Here is a 13,857-nt window from a genome sequence, read left to right as displayed (position 1 = left end):
GCCTTATGGGCCCTTGCACATGGCTATTGTCCGCAAATGAATGGGACGGAGTCGGTCAGTTGCTCTTCTCATATCCCCAGCTGAGTTCTTATCCGACATGTCACAATCCTGAGTCCCAGAGATCAGTGTTGGGTGAATCACATGACCTAAACCGCGTGGTTAGGAGGTCCAGCGGTAGCGGGCAATGCCGACGCAGCATGACCGGATATGAAGACATTTATGTATGACATGTCGCCACCCTCTATGGATCATAGGGACAACAGTCAACTGGTCGACCAGTAACAGGTCACAATAGACAAAAAGGTTGACACAAGCAAATGTTTGACGCACAAAGGTCAACATGAGTTAAAAAAAAAAAATTGGTGTCATTGTCAACATAGACCCCCAATTATTGTAGAGCGTACCCCCTCATGGCTCGCCGTGCTTCGGGCACTTTACTGTTCTCGATGGTAGTCCACTTGGATCGTAAAGTATGAAAAACAAAAGAAAAAAAAACATGAAAAACTAGTGTCAAACGTTTCATGCTTCGAATGCCCCCACCCCCGATTCTCCCCGTTGTCGATACAAAGCTCTAGGTATCATCTACGTAAGTATCAGACTCTCCCGAGTACACGAACGCAGCAGCGCCCACCTGGCATCCTGGCATAGACTGTAAACACGGTAGTGCCAGTGTACAAGACAGTGATAAATCCTACCCCTGTAGAGGACTGTACATCTCATCTGCCCACGAGACGCCTCTGCTGCCAGCTCTCACAGTCATATAAAACCAATAACTGTATTGTCAGCTGGGCAGGCACTAGTTATTGGTGCTGTGGCATCCTGCAGACGTGCCCGCACGCAGAGAGGCCTGTGGTCAGGCTGTGTGCGGTGGACATACGCGGGATCAGCACTCCGATCTGCAGAGACACCTGCTAGGAAAGAGACCGTTGGATGAGAGAAGCGTTGCCTGGTTGTCTCGCAGAGACGGCTCCTGGGCATTTATGTTATACAACTGTAAGTGGCTCTTTTATCTGACAGCGACTTGTGTGTGCACGAAGATAAAGCGCCCGATCCATCACCGTGTATCACTGATCTATGTAGTGGTGCCAGCTATGTGGTAATATAAACTAGCAGAATAACCACCATTGCCCGCGCCTTCTCTCACCAGCGTCGTCACTACGTCTGCTGTATATCTGGGCACTGGGAGCGATTTGATGCATCAGAATTCCTTCAGCCATCTCTAAAAAGCGCTGGTGCGTTTGCTGGCATTAAACACGTGTGTACGAGGCCTAAACTAGAATCCGGACAGTGTAATGTATGCTTGCCCGGTACAGAGTAGCGTGGGTAGGTACCCCCACCCCCCTAGTTGCAGTGGTGCTGTTCTGTCTTGGCACATGCCTATATGCACCACTGAGGCACCATCTGTTGCAACATCGAAGATGACACCTGCAGGTGCAATTTCATGATGTGAATGTTGGTGTCTTTTACCTACTGATTGTATATAGACGCGGTCACTGCCAGCAGCACGCCCGATGTCTGTCCCGCTGCGCCGTCCTGTTACTGGCCATCTTTTCCCGAGCAGTTGTGATCTATATCCCAGTGCGCTAACCATCGGATGCATTCACAAGCTAAATACATCGGCCGCTTACCCTGACATCACCACTGCGTGCGCCTCTGAGTGGGACCTTGTGAGTAATCAGGCAATGGTACTTGTGTAGTTTCACGGCGCCAGCATGGTGCCGTGCTACTTCCGGGTGTACGCTCGCCACGAAATATGTCCAAAAAAGTAACTTAACTCCATGCCAACATGGATAGTTCACACCTCCACTATCCATGTTGGCATGGAGTTGATTTTAAATAGCGTGGCGAGCGTAGCAAGCCACCGAGCCCCGCAAGGGGACTCAGACAAGGGGATTCAGACGCACGGCGCCATGCTGGCGCTGTGAAACTACACAAGTACCCAGGGAATTTGTGATGATGTCACCCTGATAAATGACATCATCCTCTTCCTTTGTAAAGTCATTTGCTGCACAGAGCGGTGGTAGATCTGCAGTGTGTTTTGCAGCTGGAAGTATACTATAGGGAGGGGTGGGACGTTACAGCAGGAAGGAGCCGGCGTAGGGAGGGGGTTGGTATTTACTTACATTTTCTTTATATGTTTGCTTTTGTTTTATTGCAAAAAAAATTGTTCTATATCCTGTTAAGGCCTGAAATGGGGCGATCGCTTCGGTTGTGTCACTTATTTTTATTTTCTGTTTGTAAATATTGCTATTGAAAATGGAAAGGCGGATATGTGATGTGTAACGGGCACGTGGTCCGTAACGAGAGTATGTCGGACGTTTGCCGGCAATGTACATCCATGTCCGACCGCCTTGTTGCCAGGCCTGTAAATTGCAGCTTGTAGTAATATTGCTACACGGCAGTGTGGGTGCTGGCCGAGTGCTATATATATATACCTGGTGCTGTATACACTGCCTCCTTATCTTGTACCGGCATCACAGTACATAAAGCGGATCACACTGAGCTTCCTGAAGTGCTGACAAGTCTGGGCTCGCTCGGCCTCTGTTATAAGACACTTGGTGCAGTGGGTGTCAGTTGTGTTTGCACGCCTTGTGTGGAGATGGAAGGGGCGCTGTGAACTCCGCACATGGCAGAGAGCCCGGGGACTTATTACTTAGGACAGAGTGTGAGTCTTGTATCCCTCTAATGTATCCGCAGCAGACTCCCATAATGCTTTGCAGCGGGGGGGGGGGTTTCTTCCATCATATAATAACCATAGGTGCCAAGTGGAAAACCTGGCACATCTGTGAAAATCGTTCCCATAATGCACACGTTTTCCATTGTAGTTTAGAACATGATAGCTAAGAGCTGGTTGCTAGGGGTTACAGCACATGTTGGTCTTGTTCACACAGTTTCCATTGTAGTTTAGAACATGATAGCTAACAGCCGGTTGCTAGGGGTTACAGCACGTGTTGCTCTTGTGCACACATTTTCCATTGTAGTTTAGAACATGATAGCTAAGAGCTGGTTGCTAGGAGTTACAGCACGTGTTGCTGTTGTGCACACATTTTCCATTGTAGTTTAGAACATGATAGCTAAGAGCCGGTTGCTAGAGGTTACAGCATGTGTTGCTCTTGTGCACACATTTTCCATTGTAGTTTAGAACATGATAGCTAAGAGCCGGTTGCTAGGGGTTACAGCACATGTTGCTCTTGTGCACACAGTTTCCATTGTAGTTTAGAACATGATAGCTAATAGCTGGTTGCTAGGGGTTACAGCACATGTTGGTCTTGTGCACACAGTTGCCATTGTAGTTTAGAACATGATAGCTAAGAGCTGGTTGCTAGGGGTTACAGCACATGGTCTTGTGCAGACCGAATAAAAATAGTTTATGCGGCTTTCCATTGGCACATCCGTTGCTAACGTAATAAAAGCTGTTGCTACTCCCCATAAGCGCAGAATGGCCCTGACATATTTCCACAAACAGAAGGCGGACATAGTGGCCATCCAAGAGACGCATTTTGCCTCGCCTCACCCCCCCACATTTAGGGACTCCAACTACCCGACCGCCTTTTACGCCAATGGCCCTTTTAAACGCAATGGTGTTGCCATTCTCTTTAACCGGCATACCCCATTTGTATGTCACTCCCAGACCGCTGACAAAAATGGCAGGTACTTGATCGTAACTGGCCTATTAGAGGACAGGCTGACTACGATTGTCTCTGTCTATGCCCCCAACACAAATCAGGTGGCCTTCCTCCGCAAGCTCTTTACTCTTGTACAAAAAATCACAAAAGGTTCTCTGATACTATTAGGAGACTTTAACCTGGTACTTGACCCCCGACTGGATAAATCCCTCCTTCCCTCCAGCCATCAATCCCACTCAGACAACCAATCGCTAGCCCTGCGTAACCTACTTTTAGAATTCGACTTGTATGACACTTGGAGAACAACGTACCCTACAGGGCGGGAATATACCTTTCACTCCCAAGTTCACAACACTTACTCGAGAATTGATTATATTCTCTGTGATAAGTGGACCCTCCAACACTCTGCAGGAGTTGATATCCTCCCCATAACGTGGTCGGACCATGCCCCCGTGGTATGGCAGTGGAACTTTCTGTCCTCTAGAATCCCCCCTAGGCCTTGGCGTTTGTTCCCCCACCTACTAACAGACCCTTCGGCCAAAAGTACCATTCTAAAAGCAATAGAATCATATATGTCCAACAATAAAGCGACAGACACCTCGGTGACCAATCACTGGTGCGCTTTCAAAGCGGTTACCAGAGGGGCTGCTATCCAGGCTGGAGCAACTCTGAAGCGTAAGGCCATCGAAACCCAAAAAGCCTTAGAGTCCAAACTACTTGACCTTGACGCTAGAAATAAGTCGACCCCCTCTAACTCCCTAAAGTTGGAGTTGGCCTCAGTACGAAGTCAGCTCCAGAAAATGCTCCTTGCCCGCACTCAATCAGCTTTAAATCGGATAAGGCATAGGTTCTATCTCGCTAGCAACAGGTCGGGCAGAATGTTAGCCCGAAAACTACGTGCCCAACATGCTAGAAACCGAATAAAATTTATCACCTCCCCTAATAAAGAGAAAATCCAAAATCCTAAAGACATCGCTGACCAGTTCGCTGACTACTACTCCAAACTATACAACCTCTCCATGGACACTTCCACACCACAGCCCACCTCCACCTCTATCAATAGTTTCCTAGAAAACCTACACTTCCCTTCACTTTCCCAGGAACAACTTGACCTATTAAATACCCCATGGTCCCAGATGGAGGTCCAGTCGGTCATAAAGTCACTTCCACGCAACAAAGCACCCGGACCAGATGGGTTCATAACAGACTTTTACAAGACCTTTAGCGATGTGCTCTCCCCCTACCTCACAGACCTGTTCAACGAAATCTCCTCGGTAGGGCATACCCCCCCAGAACTGTTAGAGGCCAGAATTGTTACCATCCCGAAACCCGGTAAGAACCCAGCCTTGTGCCAAAACTACCGCCCAATAGCCCTATTGAATAGTGACATCAAAATCTTTGCCAAATTAATAGCATCCCGAATTAATCCCTTCTTACCCTCGCTGGTACACCCGGACCAGACGGGGTTTGTCCCAGGTCGTCAAGCCCCGGACAATACACGGAGAGTATTTAACTTAATAGATTCATTGTCTGCAGATCAAGATCTTCTCCTCATCTCACTAGATGCCGAGAAGGCATTTGACCGACTTAACTGGCAATACATGCGGGAAGTTTTATCTCCCTTTGGTTTTAAGGATCGGATATTGACATCAATTATGTCTTTATATAGCTCCCCCTCGGCCCGGGTGTTCAGTAATGGCTTTCTCTCCTCCCCCTTTAATATCACCAATGGCGCAAGACAGGGATGCCCACTCTCACCCCTAATATTCGTCCTTTCCATTGAACCATTAGCTATGTCCATCCGTAACAACCCTGACATTCCTGGCCTTCGAGTGGGCACCACCGACCATAAACTAAGCCTCTTTGCGGACGACGTGCTACTATTTGTGACAGACCCCATCCATACACTCCCACACATCCACGAGACATTAGACTCTTACAGCGCTGCATCCTACTACAAGCTCAATACATCCAAGACTGACGCATTACCGATTAACCTTACAGACCACCTTCCCTTACTGAAAACCACATATACCTACAATTGGCAGGCCACCTCTATAAAATATTTAGGCATCCACATCCCTTCTAACATGACATCTGTATTTGATGCTAACCTCGCCCCCCTTCTAACCTCCCTTGCATCACTAACCAGATCATGGTCAGCATACGAAATCTCATGGATGGGTAGGATGGCAGCATTCAAGATGTCGCTCCTGCCCAAACTAATGTACTTGTTTCGCACCATCCCCTATATTTTCCCTAAGAAGTCCATGCAACAAGCTACCTCTATTCTGACGAAGTACATTTGGTCATCTAAAACCCCCGCTATTGCCCGCTCCAAAATGTCAATTCCAAGGGCATTCGGAGGACTGGACCTCCCAGACTTGTTTCAATACCAAATAGCCTGTCTTCTTGCCCCATCTAAACACTATTTTGAAAGCCCCTCACCTAGGACCTGGGTCCTATATTGAACAATATCACTCCCCTAATATTCCTCTCTGTGACCTTCTTAAGATACCTAAACACATCAGACCCCCATTGCCCTCCCTTCTGCCAACGACTTCCGCTACTCTATATGCATGGGACCAATTACTTACCTCCCTACGCGCCTCATCTTCCCTTATCAATACTCTCCCTATTACTACCGTGTCTAGGCTAATCCCTAACCTCAACTTGTCCCTCTGGAAACACAGTGGGATCACTTCCCTGGGGGATGTAGTAGACACTAATAAAATCCTCCCCTTCTCTTTCCTCCAGGAAACATATTCTCTCCCCCCTCACGAGTACCTCCACTACCTGCAGGTAGCACACTGGTGGAACTCTCACTTCTCCAAACGCCCCCCCCTGGACCCCCGCCACCAGACGGTCCTCTCACGACCCTCCCTGACACTCTCCAAAGGGGACATCTCCTTTTGGTACGACACCCTGATAACCCCTGTAGAGTTCACCAAAACATCGGCCCATAGAAAATGGGAGGCGGACCTGGGCATCCAGCTCTCCGCCCCCCAATGGCGTAAGATTTTCCTATCCTCATACACAATGTCTCGTTGCCTCAACCACTCGGAGATGCATATCAAATTGATCAATCGCCTCTACCTAACTCCAGACCGCCTCCACACCTTTTGGCCAACATGCTCAAATATGTGCTGGCGACAGTGTAGTCATATAGGTACCATTCATCATATCTTTTGGTCCTGTCCCAAACTTAGGGCATACTGGGGTGAAGTCTTTAAATTGATCTCTGAAGTGATTCAGCTAACCCTCTCCCCTGACCCCCTCCTAGCCCTATTCCATGTATACCCACAGGACCTCCCGACAGGGAAAACATATGTCTTAGGACATATCCTCATAGCGGCAAGGGCAAATTTAGCTCAACAGTGGAAGCAGCCTTCCCCTCCCCTCCTTCTTCAGGTTATTCTAAAGACGAACCATCATTTCCACATGGAGACCGGTTTTCAACCCTACTCTCCCAAACCCTCCTCGCCCCACTCAAAGTGGGCTCCCTGGTCCACTTACACAACTGTGAGGGAGGGCACTAGATTCTTTCTCCCGATTGTGCCTGATCAATCAGCCACCCTTAGTCTGAACGAACCCCCTGATTCAGACCCTCCTTCCCCCCCAGTCTCTATTTAGGGATGTTAACCCTTGGTCTATGTTATAACTGATTTTGTGTTGTTATATTTTTGTATAGCTCGCTCTGTGCAGCGACATATTATGTTTGTTTTGCCTATGTGTAAAATTCATTGTGTAAAAAACACTGCTCTATATTGTCCGTGGCCCAGAATGCAGTCTCCCCCCCCCCCCCCCCCTACCCCCCCCCCCCCCCCCCCCCTCTTCATTTCTGTACCCCATATAAAAAACTTGTGTTAATAAAAATGTATTGATGGAAAAAAAAAAAAAAGCTGTTGCTACACAGATATGTCCAACAGACTTCGGGGCCCTGTTAGTAACATTACACAGGATTTCACACCCTCTGCACATTATATTAGTGTCACCGAATGTACTGAAGCTATTGGAGCAGTTATCCTGAAAAACCGCTTGAAATCTATAAATGTAATTTTTGTTTAGTAAGCAGATCGCATTTGCCATACTTATTATCGGAAATATGGGTAAAAAACAATCCACTCGGGTGCGTACCTAGGTCCAGAGGACAGGTACAACTGTGAAATTGGTAAAACGCAGTGTAATGTCTGCTCTCTGTCTCCTGCGCAGGTGGTTTTCCGGCCTCCGTTGGACCTTTACGATGTCCTGATCCACTTAAACCCCAAGCACATTCCCCGCCACAGAGAGGCCGTGGACCAAGCAGCGAAGTCCTTTCTCCGCGGGGTCCTGCCAGAGGAAGCTGCGGTCAAGGCGCTGCGCTTCCCTGTGGTGAATTATGATCCGGTCCAGCTGTACCTGAATGAGCTCAGGGTGAGTCTGCGTTCTGCCTGTAGACACTAAAACCTTCCCCTTCCAAGCGGAGGTATGCTGGTTATACCGGCTGCTATGGTCACACTTTATGTGGGTTTACATCTCCTAAGTGACCAAAGGCAGTACCACTATCCTAGCGAGGACAGGAGCCACAGACCTACCCTGTTCCCACCTGTGCTGATGTTCACCAGGAGAACCCCGAATTGCAATTCTCAGAAAGCATGGAGTTTTTTTTATACATGAGGTTCTCAGACTCTGTCCTCAGGACCCCACACACACTGCACCACATGAAATAATCAGCCCCACCTGTGGATCTTTAAATATGTGTCAGTGAGTAATGAAAGCACCTGTGCACCTGCCAGGTGACCTGGAAAACATCAACTGTGTGATGTCCTGAGGACCGAGTTTGAGAACCACTGGATTATACTATAGTTGGCTATCAAGTTCGCTGATAGTGAATACAAGTGATCATGTCTGTACGGTGGCTTGTGCTTCATGTGTAGAGTTTGTATGTTCTCCAATTTAGGTTTCCCCCAGGCTCTGGTTTTCTCCTGTTGGACAATTCACTTGAACATGTTTTGTGGATTCCTGACCCTTTAATATTAATATACATGTGTTTCACCAATGTAATAATATGTGAATAAGACGCACAAGCAGACTTTGTTGATTAAAATGATATTTGTATATTGTGTATATTCTGCGTGGGACTGTGGCTGTATCCATATAGGAAATGCTACATTATGATCTTCTCCTGTGACAGATACAGCTGCAGTCATATCACGCACCGTATTGTCACCGCTTCTGCATCTTATTCAGGAAAAAAAGATGTTCTGCGTTGGCCAAGTGGCACGGCAGCTGGTATCTCTCATGTGCCCTGTATGCCTGTACATACGGAGGCTAGATGAAGTGCAGTTGTGCTATAAATCCAATAACAGACTTGCTGGGAATTGTAGTGCGGTTTTGTCTGATTACAATGGACTGCACTATAATGCAGCCTGGCAGGTGTCCTGTAGCCAGTCATCGCTGCTTTTAGCACCTCCCTCCGGTATCAGACCAGACGTCGTCACTTCATCCATGTGTACCTGTGTCCTGTTCCAGGAATCCTATGGGGAGTTTGCTCTGTTTCTTTACGATACCTTCGGAGGAGAAGTGATCGGAGTGATCTGGAATCCCACCAGCTTTACGCCGCAGCCCTTTAAAGTGAGTATGATCTGCGGTAATGCACGGCGCCTCTAGCGGAGACTAAATCCCGAATACTGCGAGATTTTATATAGCAAAGGGCCTGTGAGACTTTCTGTACTGCGGTAGTTACTTTATATACGGTGTTTCTCTAACACGTGGCCTGGACGCCAATGAGACCGTGCAGTGCGACTGGTTCATACCAGCAGAAAAAACATCAGCGCCAGTAATAGTGCCCATATCAGTAATAGTGCCCCCACCAGTAATAGTGCCCCCACCTGTAATAGTGCCCCCACCTGTAATAGTGCCCCCACCTGTAATAGTACCCCCACCAGTAATAGTTCCCCATCAGTAATAGTGCCCCCACCAGTCATAGTGACCCCACCGGTAATAGTGCCCCCACCTGTAATAGTGCCCCCACCTGTAATAGTGCCCCCACCTGTAATAGTACCCCCACCAGTAATAGTTCCCCATCAGTAATAGTGCCCCCACCAGTAATAGTGCCCGCACCAGTAATAGTTCCCCATCAGTAATAGTGCCCCCACCAGTAATAGTGCCCCCACCAGTAATAGTGCCCGCACCAGTAATAGTTCCCCATCAGTAATAGTGCCCCCACCAGTAATAGTGCCCGCACCAGTAATAGTGCCCGCACCAGTAATAGTGCCCACATCAGTAATAGTGCCCCCACCAGTAATAGTGCCCGCACCAGTAATAGTGCCCGCACCAGTAATAGTGCCCGCACCAGTAATAGTGCCCCCATCAGTAATAGTGCCCGCACCAGTAATAGTGCCCGCACCAGTAATAGTGCCCCCACCAGTAATAGGGCCCCCACCAGTAATAGGGCCCCCACCAGTAACAGCGCCCCCACCAGTAACAGCGCCCCCACCAGTAACAGCGCCCCCACCAGTAACAGCGCCCCCACCAGTAACAGCGCCCCCACCAGTAACAGCGCCCCCACCAGTTATAGTTCCCCCACCAGTAACAGTTCCCCCACCAGTAACAGTGCCCCCGCCAGTAACAGTGCCCCCGCCAGTAACAGTGCCCCCACCAGTAATAGTGCCCACATCAGTAATAGTGCCCACATCAGTAATAGTGCCCACATCAGTAATAGTGCCCACATCAGTAATAGTGCCCCCACCAGTAATAGTGCCCGCACCAGTAATAGTGCCCGCACCAGTAATAGTTCCCCCACCAGTAATAGTGCCCCCACCAGTAATAGTGCCCCCATCAGTAATAGTGCCCCCATCAGTTATAGTGCCCCCACCAGTAATAGTGCCCCCACCAGTAATAGTGCCCCCACCAGTTATAGTACCCGCACCAGTAATAGTGCCCGCATCAGTAATAGTGCCCACACCAGTAATAGTGCCCCCACCAGTAATAGGGCCCCCACCAGTAATAGGGTCCCCACCAGTAACAGCGCCCCCACCAGTAACAGCGCCCCCAACAGCGCCCCCACCAGTAACAGCGCCCCCACCAGTAACAGCGCCCCCACCAGTAACAGCGCCCCCACCAGTAATAGTTCCCCCACCAGTAATAGTGCCCCCATCAGTAATAGTGCCCCCATCAGTAATAGCGCCCCCACCAGTAACAGCGCCCCCACCAGTAACAGCGCCCCCACCAGTAACAGCGGCCGCATCAGTAACAGCGCCCCCACCAGTAACAGCGCCCCCACCAGTAATAGTTCCCCCACCAGTAATAGTTCCCCCACCAGTAATAGGGCCCCCATCAGTAACAGCGGCCGCATCAGTAACAGCGGCCGCATCAGTAATAGTGCCCACGCCAGTACATCAGTAATGGCGCCCCCGTTAGTAATGGCGCCCCCATCGGTAATGGCGCCCCCATCGGTAATGGCGCCCCCACCGGTAATGGCGCCCCCACCGGTAATGGCGCCCCCACCGGTAATGGCGCCCCCACCAGTAATGGCGCCCCCACCAGTAATGGCGCCCCCACCAGTAATAGGGCCCCCACCGGGCTTGCACCTGTATTTTTTGCCTATTGGAAACGAGAGCATTCATCCCTTACAAGCGTCGGGCAGGACCGGGGCCCCCAGCACCCAGCGAGATCCTATACACAAAGACCCAGCTTCTCCGTGCGCTGCTCCCCCCCAGACTGTGCATTATACAGCAGGGTGGGGCGGATATATGCCTCACTGCATGCGTGTACAGGGCCGGAATGGCTGCTGGCTGTATAGACTACGTGATGGTAAATGTCATGTATCATTAGGCAGGCTGAATGATAAATCTGCATGGGCTTATTAACAGATCTTCAGCTGCAACAAAAGGTAGAAAAATAGCCCGGTGTCCTCAGATCTCCTGATTTTGTGTTTTGTTCAATGGTCACGCAAGTGCCCCGAACAGTAATGGGTCTGTGGGTGATATTGGCATGATTTACACTACACGGTCTGTGGGTGATATTGGCATGATTTACACTACACGGTCTGTGGGTGATATTGGCATGATTTACACTACACGGTCTGTGGGCGATATTGGCATGATTTACACTACACGAGCGGACGTGATGCTGACCGGGCGGTTATATCAAGGGCAAAATTACTTTATACCCAAGACTTTGGTTTTGCCTTGTGGGCGGAATCTTGCAGAAAATGTTCACGACTTTTAAAAGGTGCAAATCATGCTGCCATCATTTATACACTGCACCTACAATTGAATTCCCCTATTAAAGTTATACCACAAAATTCAGCTCTAACCTTTAAGATCTGATCCTCTGCTTATAACTGAATGGTCATTATATGAACATAAGCACCCTGCATTTTTCAAAACCTGTGTAGTTCCTCTTCCCTTCCTGGCCGGTGTCTCTCTGTATGGTGCTTGTAGCACAGTGTGGTCTGTATTTCAGCACTAGTATACATATTAGACTGTGCTAGAAGCATCACAGCAGACAGTGACACTGGGTTTTAAAATATTCTGGGTGCTAGAATGAACATTATTCCGTATTTTAGGCATGACAATGACACTGTATCTATTGATCCAAGTCAGTGGTAGAAGGCGTGCTGACCTTTCACAGAAATATAGCAGTGTGTCAGCAGAAAGACCAGATGATGACTATGGCCTAATCTAGTACATCTCCTGACACCCTGCCTCTTACTGCCGGCTGTCAGGGCTGGGAACAGGTTGCGATTTGATATCATTTTTAGCGCTTGCCTAATATCTCCCCATTTCCCTTACAGACCACCAACATTAACGGACGCACAATTGACCGTAAAAGTAACAACTTGTTACTGGTGCCCAATGTAGAGGCGATGTTGGAGGACTTTGAGATTTTGGGGAAGGGTTTGGTCAGTAAAATCGAACCTCGGACTGAGAAATGGAATATCTGATATCGGAGACTGCAGCTTGGAAATCTGGCGGGGGGGGTGTAGATGACACCTGCGCTGCAACGGAGCAACCCTTCTGCGTTATTACGGGACTGAGAACTAAAGACCACACAACGCTGTGTAACAATCCTACTGGGGTATCGCAGGACTGAAGACCCCACAACGCTATGTAACAATCCTGTTGTATCGCTGGACTGAGGACCCCACAGCTTTCTTTTACAATCCTACTGTTGTATCGCTGGACTGAGGACCCCTCAGCTTTCGGTTACAATCCTATTGTTCTAGCAGATAATTCCGGCAGAGGAGAGTTTTTATACGGCTTTGTAATTATCACTGCGGGAGGAGCGGAGATACCGGTATAATATATTGTAGATCAGTACAGAACACATTACGTCTGATCATCCATATATACAATAAAGGTCCAGCCTCTCTGCAAGTCTCTCTGGTTTTGTTCTACGTCTCCTGATATATAGATAGGTATATACACAAAGAGAATATAGAGTGCACCTTCCATTGTATCACCACCACCTCAGATTTTTCAATCAGACACAGTAGTTATAATTAATAATAGTAAAAAAATTGTACAAACATTTTATTTAAAAACAAATAGTTAGCAGCATGAAATGTTTCAATAGTATGGCGAGTCATAAAGTTTTCATCACAGATAACCCGACGCGTTTCGTCAATCAGACTTCATCAGGGGTATATATAGACTCGATGTTAGAATGCATCTTAATCATAAGATCAAACCTAAATTAGATCCGGTCCCTTTAAGGTCCCCGAAAAGACTTGTCATTAGTCTCTGGTCTCAACTGCAGTGCGGAATCAGTGTAAACGGTCCAGAAAAAACAAGTTCAGAATGAAGGGACTTAGCCGTAAATCCTTTCGGATTGATCAAAAAATGACGCTATTCGTATCCAAGTGTGTGCAAGCACTTCCAAGCTTCAAGTGACCCGGACGGCCTGGGTGCGTGTGTATCATTTACCTGGGGAAGTGATGGCACAGTACGCACTATGAGAAGGCGGCACGCTCGGAGGAAATGTTCTGCTGGGAGTACTGCCCTTCATGTGGGGGGTACTAGGACACGTGCCACCTACCTCAACATGGTTACAGACTGAATACTCCCTCTCAGGGCAGCGGTGTTCCCAGCTGGCGGTGGCCTCTCAGAGGGATAATACACCTGGCTGAGGAACGTGGCAAAGAGCTCAAGGTGTTGACTCCAAATTCTCCAGATCTCCACCTGACCATCTATGGGATGTGATGGACAAACTAGGCCGAGGCCTCATCCCCCAGCTTACAGAACAT

General features: G+C 48.6%; 1 protein-coding gene across 2 annotated transcripts in view; it reads left to right on the top strand.

Annotated features, from left to right (window-relative positions):
• NOL6 (nucleolar protein 6) overlaps positions 1 to 12,983 on the top strand; it is a 48,380-nt gene extending 35,397 nt beyond the window's left edge. For both annotated transcript variants that reach the window (XM_083155379.1, XM_083155378.1), the window contains exons 24-26: positions 7,839 to 8,039; positions 9,138 to 9,239; positions 12,406 to 12,983. In XM_083155379.1, coding sequence (XP_083011505.1) covers positions 7,839 to 8,039; positions 9,138 to 9,239; positions 12,406 to 12,555 — 453 coding nt within the window. In that variant the 3' untranslated portion in view covers positions 12,556 to 12,983. The remainder of the gene's footprint in view (positions 1 to 7,838; positions 8,040 to 9,137; positions 9,240 to 12,405) is intronic.
• The last annotated feature ends 874 nt before the right edge of the window (positions 12,984 to 13,857 follow it).

This window comes from Crinia signifera, chromosome 1 (genome assembly GCF_055691185.1).
Source record: "Crinia signifera chromosome 1, ASM5569118v1, whole genome shotgun sequence".
NCBI classification, from domain to species: Eukaryota; Metazoa; Chordata; class Amphibia; order Anura; family Myobatrachidae; genus Crinia; species Crinia signifera.
The sequence above is the reverse complement of the archived record's forward strand: the minus strand, read 5'-3'. Positions and strand labels throughout refer to the sequence as shown.